The 19,413-nt window shown below is 42.9% G+C and overlaps 1 protein-coding gene across 1 annotated transcript; it reads left to right on the forward strand.

Moving 5' to 3' along the window:
* Positions 1-386: 386 nt before the first annotated feature.
* LOC126544304 (uncharacterized) lies at positions 387-15,575 on the forward strand. The gene is made up of 4 exons (XM_050191564.3): positions 387-1,562; positions 4,267-4,282; positions 5,058-5,390; positions 14,413-15,575. The coding sequence occupies exons 1-4, from the start codon at positions 1,434-1,436 to the stop codon at positions 14,727-14,729; spliced, it is 795 nt and encodes a 264-aa protein (XP_050047521.2). The 5' UTR covers positions 387-1,433; the 3' UTR covers positions 14,730-15,575.
* Positions 15,576-19,413: the final 3,838 nt, after the last annotated feature.

Raw genomic sequence — 19,413 nt, forward strand, 5'->3', positions numbered from 1 at the left:
AACGCTTTTACTTCCAATATAAGTTGATACAAGCCAGCTTTTAACGAGTCATGACAAGCTGTCATATCTAATTGAACGTAAAGAAATGAAATTAGCGGAAATCCGCCTCTCATATATTTTCCCGTATCTACAGCTGTGTGCTGCTGAGCTCGCTATGCCATTTCTAAAGTATATATATATATATATATCGTCCCAAATTTTTCGACCTATTTCAGCCGGCTTTGTAGGGGGGAGGGGGAAATTGTTTGGCGCGGTCACGTACTCTCATTCCTGCTTTCGTTCAGCGTTGCGTGCTAGCCCCTTTCTTGTTAAAATTCAAAATCTCTCTCTCTCTCTCTCTCTCGCTATGTTTCTCGCTATTTACTCATGTGGGGCAACAAAAGCGCGAGGCAACAGTGATGACAGGAAGCGGAGACGCGCCGGTCGCGTGACAAAGAACGAACGGAACGCGGGTACGTGAGCCACTGTTGAAATGGTGAGTGGAGTCCTCTTTTGAAAGCGGACTATGCCTCTCGTCCGTCGCGTCCTCCAGACACAGACAGAGACGGAAAGGAAGGAGAAAGCAAAACCATGGAAAGGGAAGTGCACGTTTGCCTCCCCGAGGCAAGGTCGCCGCAGGAGCGCGTGGCTGCTCTCTCTCCACTGCAGGTCCGGCCAGTTTACGCCACGTTGTGACAGCACGCAACTCGCTTCGCCATAAGCAACACCGGACTGCCGCAGTCGCCAGCTAACTGCAGAACCATAACCACGTTGCGTTGCGTTCTTCCTCGATTTCCTCGTTGTATTTTATTTTCTACGCGCGATCTCTAGCATGAGTTTCGCTCCTGCACGCTCAACGGCAGTACTGACCGATTGACTTAACATTGTAGTTCAGACCTGAAAATTTCGAAACAGAACGTCGAAATTTAACCTAACAGAAAAGAATAACGAGCCCGCCGCCTTCTTTTTTTTTTTTTTTTTATGCTTGATTGTGCACTCGGAGGTAGCGCTGTCAGAACGTTGCGTGTGACGTGTTAGTAAGATTTCAAGGCAACTTCTCGAAAGTTTACTATCTCGCGGAGTCGTGCACTGCAGTACCGGAAGCAACGCAACGACATCTCTCCCACTTCCCGTGTGCACACTCGCCCGTACCTTAGGCAACGCGTATCGGCGTCGGCTGGCTGTGCGTTTACCAGAGGTGTGGCGCGGCGCCTCATATCGGCTCCGTGTTTCCCGGCGCGCGCAATCTGCAAGTTCCCCGCAATGTATGGCGGCGTCGTCACGTGTTCCGGACGTCAGGATTATAAACTCGCGCTCGCGCGCGCCTTGGCTACCGGTTCGCTCGACGTAGGTTCGCGGGACACGGTGCGCATTCTGAGGTCCTGTGCTTTGAGCGCCAGCTAGGACACGAACCGTTGTCGCTTGCGCTTTCGGACGCATTGCCTGCTGCGGCAATGCTGTCTCCGCAACAACGATATTCAAGGGGACGCTGGTCGCCGGCGTCAATCGCGCTGAAGATTGGTTTGCCTGTTCTGATCCTCCTTCTGATTCTCCTCGTCGTGCTGCTCGCCGGAGTGTCCTGGGTAAGCACAATTGTTTACATGCGAACTTTCTTTACGAATTTTACACCGGGGTGATCAGCACTCGTAGGGTTTAGCCCTGATTATTCGTATTTTCTTGTTTTTCTAATGAGCGACGTAATATGTGTAATTAGGAAAAGTGCAATTTTGGATGCTGGCTTAGGTTTTGCTAGGAATCGTAAGGTAAATAATTGTGGCAAAAATGTGTCCAACTTTCTTCGAACCCAGTACAAAAGCCCCCGTGTAACAATTTGTTTTCACGTTAGAGATTTATATATTTTTTAACTTCTTGACGTGCGCCGAAAATGCAATTCCTGACACTGGAAATTCTGCCACATCGCCGTATGACACGTGCTGGTGCAGATCATTTACATAGCGAGCAATAGTTGCGCAAAACGCAACTAAAGCCAAGCCGGAAATGTAAGGAAGGCTGCCGTTAACAAGTTATACCTAAATAACATTTACAAAACGTTCACAAACGGTGCGGGATAACCGTCCGTCAGACTAATGCTAGATGTCACAAAATGCCTGCATAGCATATGAACCAGGCCGTTTTTAAAGTTAGTGCGACGGTCTTCAAAGCAACCTTCAAAATTAAGGTTATTGTATTTTTTGAAATACCGCTTTAGGTGCGCAATCTGCTTCTACTGGTACCTTATGCGCGTTGGCGAACACAATTTTTATGGCGAATTAGACTCGCCAAACCCATAAAAACAAAATTGTGAATTTTCTTTGTATTTACATTATGATACATATTTGCATTCGAAAAGGCAATCGTATCACTATTGAATAGAACTTCATTTTGTTTGATTCTCCTGGAGTGCTTCTCTTCTGAGATGTTGATAATCAAATTTGCCCCTCCGTAAGCGGATATAACATACGGGCGTGTCGATGTCGACACAGCGTCAGATGTTCATTGTGACGTAGCTTACCGCGCGCAGCTCCCAAGCGGGGCGAAGCTAATAACAGCTGGGCTCTTGCTCGCGGCTGACGAAAACAAGCCACGACTTTTTATTTTTTTGTTGATTTCCAACAGGTGCACTGACGCGTAATCGTCATGCTTGACACTTTAAACATTGGAACAAACTCACGGACGCTGTATATTCATAAACATAATTGGTCCACTGTAGATATCCTCAGAGATTTGTCCTAAAGAACCGCCATATTTATTCATGCTATAGAATCACAGATGTAAATGTTGTGCTTCGATTGTTTTTTATGTAAGCAGTTTCAGGAAAATTTACAAAAAAGCAATTGCAGGCCTCTAAGTACACACACTGCTTGCTATTGTCAGAGGCAAGAAGTAAACAAGTCGCAACAAAAAATGAAGAACTCAGCTACAGATATGTGAGCAAATCGGCCAAAAAAAAAAGGCAGCAGAGCGTGCATGTATACCTAAAGTGAACCAGAGAGTACATTAGGCGCGAAGCGTTTAAACACAGAGAAGTTAAGGTGTCGGAAACAAAGAATACTAAAAACACCAGCTGCACAGAAGGGAGGAATTTGGTTGTACGGTGTGTGACGACATTGCTTCGATGTTCATCGCATAAGCGCCAACATGTATTGTAAAATGTACTTTGTCAAAATTCATTTAACCCGCCGTGGCTGCTCAGTGGCTATGGTGTTAGGCTGCTGAGCATGAGGTCGCGGGATCGAATCCCGGCCACGGCGGCCGCATCTCGATGGGGGCGAAATGCGAAAACACCCGTGTACTTAGATTTAGGTGCACGTTAAAGAAGCTCAGGTGGTCGAAATTTCCGGAGTCCTCCACTGCGGCGTGCCTCATAATCAGGAAGTGCTTTTGGCACGTAAAACCCCATAATCTAGTTTTTTTTTAAATTCATTTGCCATATAAGATGGGCCAATTCAAGAGACAGTGTGATAGTAATAAGGGCCCATCGCGGAAATAGCCTGTTAGCAATCTGCTCGATACCCGAGCTGCTGCAATTGAAACTTAGCCACATGGTGAGCCGATCCTACAGCTAGTGGATATTTCACTTCGCAAGGGTATTGAGGGGCTTTGTAACGTGAGCCGATCCGGCAAGCATTGCATTTCAGTTTATGCTGATTACGTGTCGTATTACAGTCGTTCATTTGTATAGTTCAGCACCAAGCCTTGCACATTTCGCAGTTTGAGGTGCGCATCTCGGCAGATGAATAGTAGACGGTATCCCACTGACGTTTAGTTCGGATATCGAAAGCACAAAGAAAATTTGTTGGTCAGAGGTCATTTACTAAAGAAGAAAAGAAGATTATCTTGAGTGCAATCAGCAGCAGCTGTTCTTGGTCGCGTAGGTTGCGTGCGTCGATCACGCAGGTGATTGAATTGTTGAAAAAGAATCGCTATATCTTTATTGCTTCTCTGTGCATATACATCTGATAACAATGGCTGCTTGACCGCTTGCAAATAGCTGCATCAATCCACTAGTCATAACTGCATTTCTATCGCATACGACGAGGCCATGTAAACTTGTGTTTTCATTACGGCAATACGTCGACAAATAAATCAGTCATAAAAAAATAAAATTTTGCGCACAACTGTGTATCTTGCACGAAACTTAGGTAAAACTATTTACCGAAGCTTCGCACAACGTTCTCCTTCTGCAAAAGCGTTACACACGCACTAAGATAGGTGTGTTTACTTGAAATGTACCTACACAGCGATTTTTCATGCAACGTCATACTGAGTTTTTCTTTTCGTTTTCAGGGCGACAGGGATCCTGGTAAGTGGCTCTTCCTTGCTGTCCATCTGGAAGATAATACACCTAACCTCATGTCTATTTCTATAGTTTGCAAGTTATACAGACAACATGTAAGCGTGGGAATAAGAAACGTCCCGAAAGAAAGAATTCTTTTCGAACTTAGCATTTTCTGGTCTGAACATTCTTTATGAAGTAACAATATTATTTCACGTGTTCAACCAAGAAAAGAAAGAAATAAGGGAAACTGATAAAATTTCCGAAACAGCATTCTTGTAATGCGAGAGTCATTAATCACAAATTCACTGTATTGTGCGGACCTTGTAGATCCCCGAACTTATAAATTTAAATCACATTTATGCGAGGGAAGTGAAGGAATTACTGAAACATTATTTTGCTGCCGTGTCTAAGAGACTTTAGACACCTCAGCTGGTAGGCTTTGAAACTGCCGCTCAGACGCCTTACCTCAGTGTGAAACAATATGTGGACTTGTCTAACTTCCAGAGAGAATCAGCGAACCATAGTTATAAATCTGCATATATGATGTAACTAGATTCACTGGCACTGATTTGTACGATAGTTTTTGCTTTTATGCTTTTCTATGCCAGGTATATCTAGTCAGCATCATGATTCGCACAGAAATCACTGTAGCAGAATAGGGTTAAAAATGCAGCTGTTCAAAAAAAAATTCAGGCTTAGGCTTTCTTATCCCAATAATTTTTTTTAATTTTGGGGTACACGTTTTGTGAGAGCCAGGTATAATGGCGTATGCGTAAGCGATGCCTTCCTTCCCACGCAGATCCACCAGATGTGGCAAATCTCACGTTGGTGTCAGCTGGAAACGGAACATTTACCTTGGCTTGGGAGCAGCCCGAAGGTATCGTCGACCAATACTGGGTGCAGGTCAGTGCCAGGGCCGCCAGCGGTGATGACGATGGTGACGGAGAGCGCAGGGCGGGACTCTGCGCCAACGGAACAATCCTGAGGTCCGACCAGACGCGCCTCACGTGTGGTGACGTCGAGCCCTGCACGAACGTTACCGTAACAGTGCGCGTGCTCAACTTCCCTCGGCGACACAGTGCTACGAAGTTTTCCGACGGAGTACGCCTCCCCATCTTCTTCCCGGGATACGGTAAGTGACAGGAGGGATTTTAATTTGCTTGCAAATGGCGCCAGAGAGCACGAAGAGCAAGTGGGGTCATATCAAAAACACCGCGACTCGCCGCTTATGTAGGGCCCAACAGGCAGTTGCTGAGCTTAGATATAATCGAAACAGCATAGCTACAGTGCTCTTTCAATTGTACTCATGTGCACAGGCATAGACAGATTCAAAGAAGACAAGTAGAATGAAACAAAAGTAATCTCTAGAGATCTACGCTGGCATGCGCGAGATATTGCTTCCGCAAGGACACTGTACCTTCAACGCGATCATGTCACGGTTCGTCCTGAAGTTCTTTTGTGATTTGGACTTAGTGTGTGATTCATAATGCGTTGCAAGATTATTTCGGGACGTTGTAGGGGGTAGGGTTATGGGTGGGCCGGCCTAGCGTTTGGACTGGGTGGCTCTCGAGCTACGGGCTTGCGTCCTTTTCCGTGTAGGTGGGCGTCGCCTTGTGTACATGTCTCGCGCAGCGCTTTGAACGGTGACGCGCTACACAACATATCTAACAATGTTAGCGTTAAACCCTTTCTATACTCGGCACTCGGTGTAGCGATTGCCGGCAGTTCCCGCAATGAAAGTCCTCGCGCAGCCAGTAACATCCTCCTTTCCACATCTAGGCTTGCCTTGTAGAGTCTGAGCTTACGCGCCTTCTTGGGAATCAGAACTAGCGTTCTGCGCGGATGAGCTGATTGACTGCCTAGAGGAATCGTGGGAGCGCTCCAGGTTCAAATTGGCTGAGAGGACCTGGTGTCAGCATGCATTTTATTATGTTATCAACGAGTGTCTTACCTACGCGGATGAGGCATGAAGCTGCAATAGTTGTGGTATTTTGTTTTCAACATACCTTCTAGAAGGCTGATGTGTGTAACCAGATTGATGCTTGCAAATTACCACATAGTTGGTGCAATCGTAAAATGAAAATTCATTTGTTAGACCATTTTTTGATATTCTTTATGGTTCTGTATTCGTTTCTGTGCTCTCTGAGGATGTTCTCAAGCCATGACACACTGAGTAGTTTAACAATATGGTTTTACTTTAATTTTCAGTACTGAACCTCGCGGGAACAAGACCTAAAGAGAAGTCTACGCACGATGAAATACAAAACACGTACAAATTAGAAACAATAGCAGCTGTCTGTGGGAACCCGCATGTGGGTATACGTTAGTGTGCCGCGACTTTTATTCTGTGTTCGACCGCAAGAATGAGCGTACGTCACGAAATAGTTACAATTTGGGTTACGTTGACTGCGCGTTTCATAATACGGCGCTACAGTCTATCACTATTGGACTGTGGCGCTAATGAATGTAAAGGTGGAGTTCCGCAGTTCAACTCGGAAATATCAGGTAACGTGATTTCTACAAGGGTTGCCCTGAGACCTAACAAGATAGCACTGCTCACCATGAAAGTGTGTGTGGAGCACATTATTCAAGCTGAATTACGACGTGCACTTTTGAAGTGAAACTGTAATAAGTGGTAAACCCACATAGACACACTATAAAGCAAAATCATGCATGACACATTCCGCCTCAAGAAGATGTCCGCATGATTCCGTACGATGCCACGCAGTTGTCACTCTGTGGGCCGTATTAAAGCACTTTGGGACAGTGCAAAGATTCTACGTCTATCCTCCAATCCTCCAAATTATTTTGATATTCTGGAGGTATATTTCCTAGCTTTATTGTTCATTCTCGGCAAGTCTATCTATTACCTTAGTTTAACGCACTTCACAGTGGTGCATATCCTTGAAAAGATACTTTCGAGCTTCGATTACCTGTCAAGGATTCAAGGCTAACGGCTCTGGTCGCAACACCATAGCCGTCATGACAACAACAATGAACCAATTCACATGCGCGTTGTGGCAGCATATGGTGTGCAAAATTGATTACTGACATTTACTGACATGGCGGTTGTCATAGTCTTTCTGCCACCCATTTCTGTAATTCTGCTATACATACATTCGTTCTCTATTTGAGGCTGTACATCCTTGTGTCTCTTGTTCACCAGTCACAAACCTTGCGCTTCCTGTTTACGTGTGCCCCGAGTTTTCCGCAGCAGTGTTTATTGTATTTCTCCGACGGTACATTGAGCCGCGAAATATATTCCAAAAATCGGAATAATAAATGCTGCACATAGAACGAGCAAATGCTGGCGTAGTGACGCTTTTAAACACATGCGAATGCAGGGCGCGTGGCAGGAACGGAAGAGCTTTTGGAAAGCATATGTGTTGCTTTCCTGTCCCTAGTTTGCGCCCACCTGCGTGCATGGGAAACAGAAATTAGTCAGTTTCAGTTTATTGTTCATTCAAGGTAAACAGATGGTAGTTAGTACTTTACTGGCGAGCGTCCCAATGTCAAATTGCAGTGGCACTCTCGGTTAACAACACGATTGGTGCAAACGGATAAATTAATGCAGCAGTGTGAAATTTAACAATCAACAAGTGATAAAATGTGAACCAAGTAGTGAGAAGGAATACAGTCGATTTTTATACAGAGGCATGCATGTAAAATAAAAGAAAATCTCACATTACCTATCTAAATTGTATAAAACTATCTTGCAAATGAAGTACACTATTAAAATACAAATAAATTATTCAGGACAAGTCATACAAAATGAAAATTTTAAGTTTATATATGAATGCATGCAAATATGTTGATGATTCAATAGCATGGGGTATGTTATTTCACATTTTAATTGCTGAGAAGAAGGAAGTCATTTTGCCGTGGTTCGCGTTGCATTTAGGTAACAGAAAGTCCTGATTATGGGCTAACCTTGTGCTGTTGGTATTTGTGAGCAACCTAGAGTTCATTAATTGACACGCGTGCAGTTTGTTAAGTAATTTAAATAGAGTGATAGGTAAATGAAATATAAAAAAGCCAGATATAGGAAGAATTAAGTTAGCCTGAAGGAGGGCGGAGCAGCATTACAGAAAAAAGGACTGTTGGTAATAATTTGAATGGCCTGGTTCTGAATGTGCTGTGTGAGGAAAGGTGACAGTTATATGTATTTACCTATGAAGCAATGCCATATGTGATACGACTACGTATGAAGGCAAAGCATAAAAACTATAAGGCGTGAACAGAAAGAAGTGGACGAGATTTAATAAGAGCCCTTATACCAAAAGTCGTTCTGTAACATAAGCAATATGATTATTACACTTCAAGTTAGGGTCTAATATTATGCCAAGGAAAGTTACACAATCAGCCGCAGGGATTAACTGATGGCCTCAAGAACTTCTTGAGTTGTTATAGAAATCATGAACTGAGCTTTAAGTCGGTTCAAAATTAGGTTGTTTAAAGAATATCATTGGACAATTTGGTTAATTCGTTGTTGAGCTTAGTGATTAGCATTGTTAACAATTTATGTGACATGGAAATGGTGGTATCATCAGCCTAAAGGACAAAATTAGAAATACTAATGCGATCAGGTAAATCATTATTGTAGATACAAAACAAAAGAGGTCCAAGTATTGAGCCCTATGGTTCCCCTTGATTAATAACCTTAACATTTGAATAAACTCCACCTAGTAGACTGATTGTTCACGATAAAGTATTTTTTTTTAAAGTTAAAGGTGGACCAGTTATACCCAATGATTATAGTTTAGTAAATAAAATATTATGATTAATAGTGTTAAAGGTGAAATAAAGAAACACGGAACCAAGGAAATCGCCGTTTTCGATGGAAGACATTAAGAAATCGGTTGGGGATAGTAAAGCTAAAATGGTTGAACTACATGCATGGAAACTGAATTGGCAAGGCTTTAGCAACTTAAATTTGTCAAGGTACTTGTTAATACGTTTCGGAAATAACTTTTCAATAATTTTGCTTATTGAGGACACAATAGAGATGGGGTGATAGTTTAGGACCTCTGTAATATCATCATTTTTATGCACCGCGATCAACTTGGCCTTCTTAAGTGAGATCGGAAAGGTACCCCATTTAAAAATGAGATCAATTATATTGGTTAATACTTGAGCAATATATGAAGCATCGAGCTTTAAGTTGTAGGCAGAAATGTTGTCTAGCCCAACGTCAGAGTTTTTCATATTTAGGATTGTAGAACACAATTGATCAGGGGTGACTAGAAACATCAGGGGTGACAGGTGACACATCGCTTTATCGAGCCTTCGGTGCAATTTGTCGTCTTCTGAAGCTTCAGCATTTTACTCGCATTATGCGCACATCTACGCAGTTAATGCGCCTATGCACTGTTCAGGAGGCAAGTGTTTGTGTTTCTGTGAAGTGCTATGAATCATTTACTTTATGGTCAGTGTCATTAGAACAGAAAGAAGAGCGATAGATATAAAGCTACAAAATTTTTACTCACCTTCATTCACTTCATAAGGTTAGGCTGTGCAACCAAACCATGACTGATATGGTAGAAACGTGGAAAAAAAATATTGGGCATGTCACGTGCAATGCATGCGCAGAAGAGACTGAGCGTTCAAATAAAATAAAATCAGAGTTTATTTCAAGTACATTTTGACAGAACATGTTTGCTGGTCAACCTAAGGACATCGTGCTTGTTAGAAGAACAAGCAGCAGGTGGTACATCTCTCAATAGAGATATGCAGCATTATACAATTACCGTTCAAAATTATACAACTTCAAAGAAAATATTCTAACACACAAGGAATTGGAAAGCAAGGTATACAATCAGTGCATTTTACCGGTGCTGACATACGGCGCAGATGCTTGGAGGCTAACAAAGAAGCTTGAGAACAAATTAAGGACCGCGCAAAGAGCGACGGAACGAAGAATGCTAGGTATAACTATAAGAGACAGAAAGAGGGCAGTTTGGATCAGAGAGCAAACGGGCATAGACGGTATTCTAATAGACATTAAGAGAAAAAAATGGCGCTAGGCAGGTGATATAATGCGCAGACTAGATAACCGTTGGACCATTAGCGTAACAGAATGGGTACCAAGGCAAGGAAAGCGCAGTACAGGACGGCAGAAGACTAGATGGAGTGTCGAAATTAGGAAATTTTCAGGTGCTATTTGGACTCGGTTGGCGCAGGACAGGGGTAATTGGAAATCACAGGGAGAGGCCTTCGTCCTGCAGTGGACATGAATAGACTGATGACGATTAAGATAATGATGATGATGATGACAAAGAATAATAACTATGTTTTCCAGTCACGTAAGAAAACAAATAAAAAAATCACATATTACTATAAACAGTGGAACACCACTTCCTCACTTGTTTCATCATTTTACCTTTTGAATTTATATCATTCAGTGTTACATCAAGTTCATTAAAAATATCGGGAACATAATAATTTCTTGTTTTCTTTCCATAGTTTGTTAACACCCTTAGCTTAATATACCTTTCTGTTTTTCGCAACGCAACACCTATTTTAACAATACTTTAAAATAATTCTAATTCTAATACCATGTTAAAACAATGTACTTAAATAGCTTCTCTACTGGAAGTATTCTTAGAATATTATACTTTTCTTCTCTGTCTGATTGTTCTAGTCCGGTTCCATAAGTTATGCTATTGATAATTCTTTTAACTACGCGATCAATAACTTGCTTTTTATAGTCAGTATTTGTACCATATAACGTTATACAATATGTAATTAGTGATTATGCTGATGCCTTATGTATAGTAACTCCTAGGTTGATAGGCGTTTTCCCGCGCAGTCTATACATCATGGCCACGACAGGTCTTAGCTTTCTACAAACGTGTATGACATATCAGTTATCATTAGTTATGTTATTAGTTGTATTAGTTATGTATTGCCGGGACATTGACATATTAGTTATGCATTACCGTCTTGGAAGGACGCTAATTAATCCTAATCCATAAGAAAGGGGACGCCAAAGACTTGAAAAATTATAGACCGATCAGCTTACTGTCCGTTGCCTACAAAGTATTTACTAAGGTAATCGCAAATAGAATCGGGAATACCTTAGACTTCTGTCAAGCAAAGGACCAGGCAGGATTCCGTAAAGGCTGCTCAACTATAGACCATATTCACACCATCAATCAGGTGATAGAGAAATGTGCGGAACATAACCAACCCTTATATATAGCCTTCATTGATTAAGAAAAAGCGTTTGATTCAGTCGAAACCTCAGCAGTCATGAATGCATTACGGAATCAGGGTGTAGATGAGCCATATGTAAAAATACTGGAAGATATCTATAGCGGTTCCACAGCCAACGTAGTCCTCCACAAAGAAAGCAACAAAATACCAATAAAGAAAAGCGTCAGACAGGGACATACGATCTCTCCAATGCTATTCACAGCATGTTTACAGGAGGTATTCAGAGACCTGGAGTGGGAAGAATTGGGGGCAAATTTGATGGAGAATACCTTAGCAACTTGCGAATCGCTGATGATATTGCCTTGCTTAGTAACTCAGGAGACCAATTGCAATGCATGCTCACTGACCTGGAGAGGCAAAGCAGAAGGATGGGTCTGAAAATTATTCTGCAGAAAACTAAAGTAATGTTTAACAGTCTCGGAAGAGAACAGCAGTTTGCGATAGGTAGCGAGGCACTGGAAGTGGTAAGGGAATACATCTACTTAGGGCAGGTAGTGACCACGGATCCGGATGATGAGACTGAAATAACCAGAAGAATAAGAATGGGCTGGGATGCGTTTGGCAGGCATTCTCAAATCATGAGCAGCAGGTTGCCACTATCCCTCTAGAGAAAAGTGTATAACAGCTGTGTGTTACCAGTACTCACGTATGGGGCAGAAACCTGGAGGCTTACGAAAAGGGTTCTGCTGAAATTGAGGACGACGCAACGAGCTATAGAAAGAAGAATGATGGGTGTAACGTTAAGGGATAAGAAAAGAGCAGATTGGATGAGGGAATAAACGCGGGTAAATGACATCTTAGTTGAAATCAAGAAAAAGAAATGGGCATGGGCCGGACATGTAATGAGGAGGGAAGATAACCGATGGTCATTAAGGGTTACGGACTGGATTCCAAGGGAAGGGAAGCGTAGCAGGGGGCGGCAGAAAGTTAGGTGGGTGGATGACATTAAGGCATTTGCAGTGACAACATGGCCACAATTAGTACATGGCCGGGGTAGTTGGAGAAGTATGGGAGAGGCCTTTGCGCTGCAGTTGGCGTGACTAGGCTGATGATGATGATGATGACCGTGGCATCACTTTCAAAACGACAAAACTGGAATGCCCGCCAAAAGGAAAATTGCGCGCACCGCCAACAAGCGGGAATAAGTTAATGTTGCGACTTAGTTTTCTGTAGTAATGACGCATGTTAAACACTCCTACACCATACGTCTGATAAAAAGGCCTTTGGGCATATACAACAGGATAAAGAACGCGACTATTCTATTACTGGTCCATATTCTAATGCATTCTCTTCACGAGCCATATGCCAGACGCGACAACTCGTTCGGCTATATCCAACACTACGTGATCCCTCCAATTTAGGGCGGCTAATTAGAAACGCTGCGAGTAGCCTTGGGTCACATATATTAGTGCAGCAAGGTGGAGCATACCATGCATGACTAAGCATGCGTTCTTCCCACTTTTTTCAACTTATCAGGCCTCTATCATCACACATCGTTTATAGGAATGTGCTGAACGGACTTTGCAATGCCTCAGATAAGTACTGTATACTCTAAGGGACCATATACAAAGGTCACATTTGTTTAGAAATCTCTTCCGTATACTGCGAAGTATATCCCCTCACTCACTGTCTCGCGAAACATATCAAGTTAGCGTCCCCTTGCAGCAACTTCATTCTCTTTTCTTACCAGCCTGTTTTGTTTTTTAGGTAACAGAAATGCTTTGCTGATGTTCCCCGGATGATTCCCCGGAGCAAGTGAATGCGAGACACTTAAGGGGAACTGCAGAACATACGGACAGCATCAGCAGCGCCTCCACATGTATAAAAAGTTCTAAATTTGGAGAAACTTTAGACGCCTGATTTCATAACGCCCGTGTAATTCGAGGCGCTGTTCTATGGGCTAGCAATGGTATAGTGATTGTGCTGAGGACATTTAATTGAAATCTCACCTGAAAGCGACCGTATTGTGGTATATGTTTACGAAACTTGAACTTTGCAACTGCACCGGAGTAGAAATGAAAATAAAATAATTAACCTTATGAAATAGTTGTTGGGAAACGTTACCGCAAAAGTGCTAATCAATACTAATATAAACTATTATCGTTTAAGCTCACTTATTGGTGTACTCCTTGCAGTATATGATACCCTAAAGCTGCGGAGACCACTTTCTTTTTTTCATTCGGATGGTGTGAAAAAAAGTCACGACAACGTGGTATTCAGGCAGGGTAGAATACTACAAAATATATCTTTAGGGGTACATGAATGATAGTAAGCAAAAATATCTCCTATATTTAGTCAAGAAACGAAGGTTTTAAAACGCCCTTTTCATTCTCAGCATTTTTTTGCTTATTTGCTTTTTAGACCAAAGCATTGAGATATACTGGTTAGATTGTTTCGATATGGTAATTTGATTTATGCTCCTAAAGTACGTCTTCCGTTTAATCCGTCAGGGAAAATTCATGGCTACGTTTCCGTCAGCAGTATAACAAGCTGAGTGCGTCTAAGAAACAAGTAACTCTCGTGAAATTATTTTGATCTTCGTCGATTTGTAGGACAACCCTTGGCGAGTAAAGAACGCTTGTAGAAACAGAATTTACAGTACAGTATTTAGAGAAACAGTATTTAGAGCAACTTCATGCCACAAGGTTGTACTTTATTCTTCTTTCACAGAAGGAGTGCGACTGCACTGCTACTGCATATTCATGACATCAGTAGAGCTGAGTCTTGGTCTTGTTGCTCCTTTCGCAGCGCGCACACAAAGACACACAAAAAAAAGGGGGAACAGAGGCACAGCTGACAGCGTAGCGCTGGTGGTGTCATCTCTTTCTCTGAGCCTGTTTTCTGGCTTTCGCTTTTTTTTCCTTTCGTCACGACGCCAGCATATGCTGCTCGTCTGCATTGTTGCGCTTTCAACACACGCTGTTTGCTCTCTTTTCCAGCTCCCGACACACCGAAAAACGTCTCCATCGTCGCCGCGTCGCCCACAGAGACTCGGATATTGTGGGAGCCGGTCCTTTCTCACACGGATGAAGCCGTCCTGTACGACGTCCGGCTGTGCGACACGTCGGGACCCTGCGACGCAGCCAACCCAGAAGAATGTGCGCAGTTCACGACGCCGAACACTTCGCTCGATTTGAGCTCGGCCGTGGCGAATCGGCGCTGCTTGTTGATCGGAGCGACTACACAGTGCGCTGGACAAGTCCTGAGAAGTAGTCCTTTTGTGCTAGAAACTTTGGTTCAGATACCAACCGTTTAGAACGCGTGTTTCCATCAGCCGGGTTTAATTTGTTAGTTGCGTTACTCGTCACAGCGTCTCACACTCACTACATTCTATCGATGGCTTTTGTTCCTCATCGCGGGTATCATCTTAGCAACAGCCAAGTTAGTTCCAAGTCATGGAACAAATTTGATGTCACCTTTTCTCAATTACGGCTGCAGTTGTTTTACAGAGTTTGAGGATTACTAGCGCGTTACACTCACAAGTGGCCATCAATGTTGCGCAAAGCCTCGGCAGAAACTATAAAGTCACCTTCAGCATGGTGCGAATGTGCACGTTACCCTATAATTGGATATTTTACACACACTGCGGTCAAAGGAGACACGATATAATTCAATCATACTGTTGTTTTATTGTCTCTTGTCGAATCCTCCACATTCAACATATCTACGCCATTTCTGTTTAGCCAGTATTAGACTTCCTGCACGAAAAAAAATATGTTTGCATACTTGTAAATACTGTTTTGTAATATTCCTTATGCAGCAGGCTTCAGAAGTGTAAAAAGAAATTTTAGTAGTAGCTTGCATTCGACGTCTGGGGTTTTCCTGCCGTAAGCTATTTGTTTCTGGCTGGTTACAATGCCCGAACGATCACCTCCTCCTTCCTTTTTTTTTTTTTCACTGATGTGTGATGCTTACTCAAGCACAAAGACAACGACGGCTGCGCCGAGAGTACATTCATATAGAACGCATTGATGGCAGCCCTTTAAAAATGATGTTTTTGTGTCCATCAAAGTGTCCGTTCATTACATCCTTGCAAGATGAAGTAGCTGTACATTATCAACGAAGGAAACAAACCAACCAGAACAAAGCGTCGTTTAAACCATTTTGTCGTTATTATGGTATATCTACGTATGATGATAGTGCATTAAAGGCACTAATAAATTCAACTCTCCCGGCAACTTAGCTCGGCTGTTTGAGCCGTTCATAAGTTTCAGCAGCACATGCAAGTTAATAATCATATCTGCGTAGAACGTTCCATAGCGCACTTTATGAAGATACTCGTAAAACGGTCCGCTGCTGGCCGGCTTAATGAAAACCGATCAGCCACTCACACTCACAAATCTCACTCACTTTGCGAAGTCAAATATTATCAACATATTATCGTTAGCATTACAATTTAGGCACCTTCCTCAGATAACAGGGTGAAGAAGTAAATGCTAGAGCAATGTATTTTTTTAAACACAAGGCTGACAGTCTTATGATAGGCAAACGGTGAAATGAACTAGGCGAAGGCGGGTAACAGGATACGTATATCTTTATTTTTTCTCAAGAAAATCCGTGCCCCAGCACTTTATTATTCTGAGTTTGATTTACCTGCTTATTTAGCAGAAAATATCAGAACCATCTATTCTTGACCAAGAACCCGTAGTGGGCAAATGTCATTGCTTCGAAACACAAGAAAGAACAAGAATGAAGTGCTTGTAGCGCTAGCGTTCTGCTCGACGTATATCTAAGGATCTGCATCTGTATCTGGCATTTGAGACACACGGAAAGGACTGACACAAACCCGCAAGAACGTGAGTATTCTCTCGTAGTGTGTGGTTCACTTTCTTCAGATCTGTTTTCAAGTACGTCAATTTTATCCTCGCGAATCACTATTTCCTTCGGCGTAACATTGCGTTTTATCTTTGCGGGTTCCTGACAGCGAGCGAAATCTCGCATTAAGGGTTTGGAAAACAATGCTCGCTTAACAGCAGGTGGCCACAGTGGTTTTATTTTTATGTTTCTATGGGCAATGACAAAGTTAATATGGAGTGGAGGGTAGAAGGTAAAAGCGCCATTATCGAGGTAGTCTGACAGCGCTAACAGCGAATGACCGAGTTTAGAAAGCAAAGCTTTCTTTGCCTCTGCTCCCGACTTTCCGGGCACTGCTACTTTTGTTGCTGAGGTCTTGCTCGCTCGCGCCGCTGGGTTTCTCGGAACACCATCAGGGGGCGCTCACATCCACGCTTCCCGAAGAAAAAGAAGGCCGCACCTAGAATATTTTGGGACCACATAAAATTATCAGGCAGGAAGTCAACAACAATACAACAACATATCCTAGACGAAGATGAAAACAGACGGGAAGGAGAAGCGGCCATGAATTACATCCGAAAAATAACAGCTGAATCTTTCCAATGCAATACCGAGGTTGTAGTTGGAGAAACAGCATCAAGGAGACCCAGGTGGAAAAGGAGCTGGTGCTGACAAATTTCAACTGGAAGAAAGCAGAAGAGAAAATTTCTAAGCGCACAGCCACAGGGATAGACGAGGTTCCCGTTAGGCTGATTACTGAACTAGGACCAAAAAGTAAGGAAGCTTTGGTGAAAGCAGTGGAAAAAAGTTTAAAAGATAGCTGAATACCAGACAGTTGGCGCCGAAGTAGAATGAATTTTATTTCTAAAGGTAAGGAGGATAAAGATAGAATTCACTCGTATAGACCGTTGACCATTACATCGGTAATATAGGCTACCAATGCAGGCAATCAAATTAAAGATTCAAGCATGGGCAGAGAATGATGGCATTTTGGGAGAACTTCAGGATGGCTTTAGAATAGGTAGGCCTTTAGATGATTACTTATTTGTTCTTACTCAATGTATTGAAATATCAAAAGTAGAAAGCACACCGTTATATGTGGCGGTTTTAGAAATTACAGGAGCCTATGACAAAGTAGACCGTAACATCTTGTGGGATATTCTGGAAGGGCAAGGCTTAGGTGACGATTGTCTACTGATTTTGAGAGAGATTTACCTATAAAATACCGTTTGCGTTGAATGGGAAGGGATGAGGAGCGAGGAGAAAGTTCATATCAACAAAGGACTGAGGCAGGGGTGCCCTTTATTCCCACTGCTGTTTATGATGTACATGGTGAGGATGGACAGGGCGCTAGAAAGAAGTAATATCGGGTTTAATCTTTCATACAAACAGGCGGGTACAGTAGTAGAGCAGCAACTACCAGTTTTATTTTATGCGGACTACATTGTGTTGCTAGCTAACAAGCAAAGTGATTTGCAATGTCTGGTTAGTATCTGCGGACAGGAAGGAAACAATTTAGGTTTGAAATTTAGTGTTAGAAAATCAAGGTGTTATGGTATTCAATGAAAACAGTGAACAGACAGTGGAGATACCGGGCCAGGAAACACCACGGGTAAAAGAATATAAAACCCTTGGTAAATGAATAAACGAATGGAATAGATATATTAAAACACAGGGAAAAAGCATAACAGACAGGGGAAGAGAAATTCAGCCACAATGAAGCACAGAGCGCTATGGGTATACAATAGGTACGAGGTCCTCCGAGGTATGTGGAAAGGTGTAATGGTTCCAGGACTTACTTTTGGAAATGCGGTTGGTTGCTTTAAATCAGGGGTACAATCAGGACTCGATGTGAACCGAAGGTCAGTGGGTCGCCTCGCATCGGGCGCTCACGGGAAGACTACAAATGAAGCTGTGCAGGATGATATGGGCTGGACGAGTTTCGAAGTTAGGGAAGCTCGCAGAAAAATTGAGTGTGAAGAATGACTGAGGAATATGGAAGAAAGTTAATGGGCTGGGAGAGTGTTGAGGTATCTGTACAGGAAAAAACATTTATTCACAGTGGAGGTAAAGGAATAAGAAGCTTACCAGCAAGTATTCGACCTGTAGGGTGGGCGACACAGCAACAAAGAACGTCAAGCGAAAAGTCGGAGAGGCCGAAATAATCTCAAGGGTGGCGGAAATGGAAAAGAAACCTGCCATGAGTAACTACTTAAGAGCGAAAACGAAATCAGGAAAGAAACAATTTATGGTAACTCAAAGGGAACCTCATTACTTTTTGAAGCGCGATCGGAATGTCTTAGAACACGCACCTATAAAGCGAGATACAAGAAGGAAGAAGAAGCTTGTGCTTGATGCGGTAAAGCTAGGGAAACTATGAAGCATGTTTTATTAGAATGTAAAGACGTCTACCTAGCGGTCGATTTAAGCACTACTGGCCTGCTTGAAGCCTTTGGGTTGAGCGAGAGCAGTGGAAAAGTAAACATGTCAGCATTAGGGATTAGTAAGAGGCGATTGGAGAACTGGTGGGATAAAATTAGGGAAACGACAAAAAACGGAGACGTACAAAAGCACAGTTCGCAATAGGGGATCAAAAAATTTGGTTGTGGGAGTTCACAGTGATTTTATTTTATTTTTTTATTGTGTAACCTAGGTAGGACATTAGACAGTATAATAGCAAAAGCTTGGTGGCGCAACCCACCGATCCATTCCAAAAGGGACGCTCATAACATCGATCCATCCATCCATACATACATACATAGATTTTGTGCGTGGGGCACGTTCTGCGCTTGCTCTCCAATGCTACAAGAAATGTAGGTGCTGGGCTGTAGAGGTCGCGTGTTGGGCTGTAATAGTCTAAACATTACAATCGTCCGTAGCCTGAAGAGAGCGCTTGGAGCTGGCGTATCAACAGCGTGCTGGCCATGTATGCAGAAGTATCACGTAAATACGGGCCGGCAGAATGGCTTCGAAGCATGCACTCAGCGTCGAGGGCATTCAGACTACGCAGACAAAGAGCAGCGGTGTACGCGAGGTAACGCTTGACATCGATTCACCGCTCTCGTGTTGTACGAAACGCTGAAGAAATTTTACATTTGCCACCGACATCACCGCTAGTGATCTTCAGTCAAAGCTAAGAGCATACA

This window comes from Dermacentor andersoni, chromosome 10 (genome assembly GCF_023375885.2).
Source record: "Dermacentor andersoni chromosome 10, qqDerAnde1_hic_scaffold, whole genome shotgun sequence".
Lineage (NCBI taxonomy): Eukaryota > Metazoa > Arthropoda > Arachnida > Ixodida > Ixodidae > Dermacentor > Dermacentor andersoni.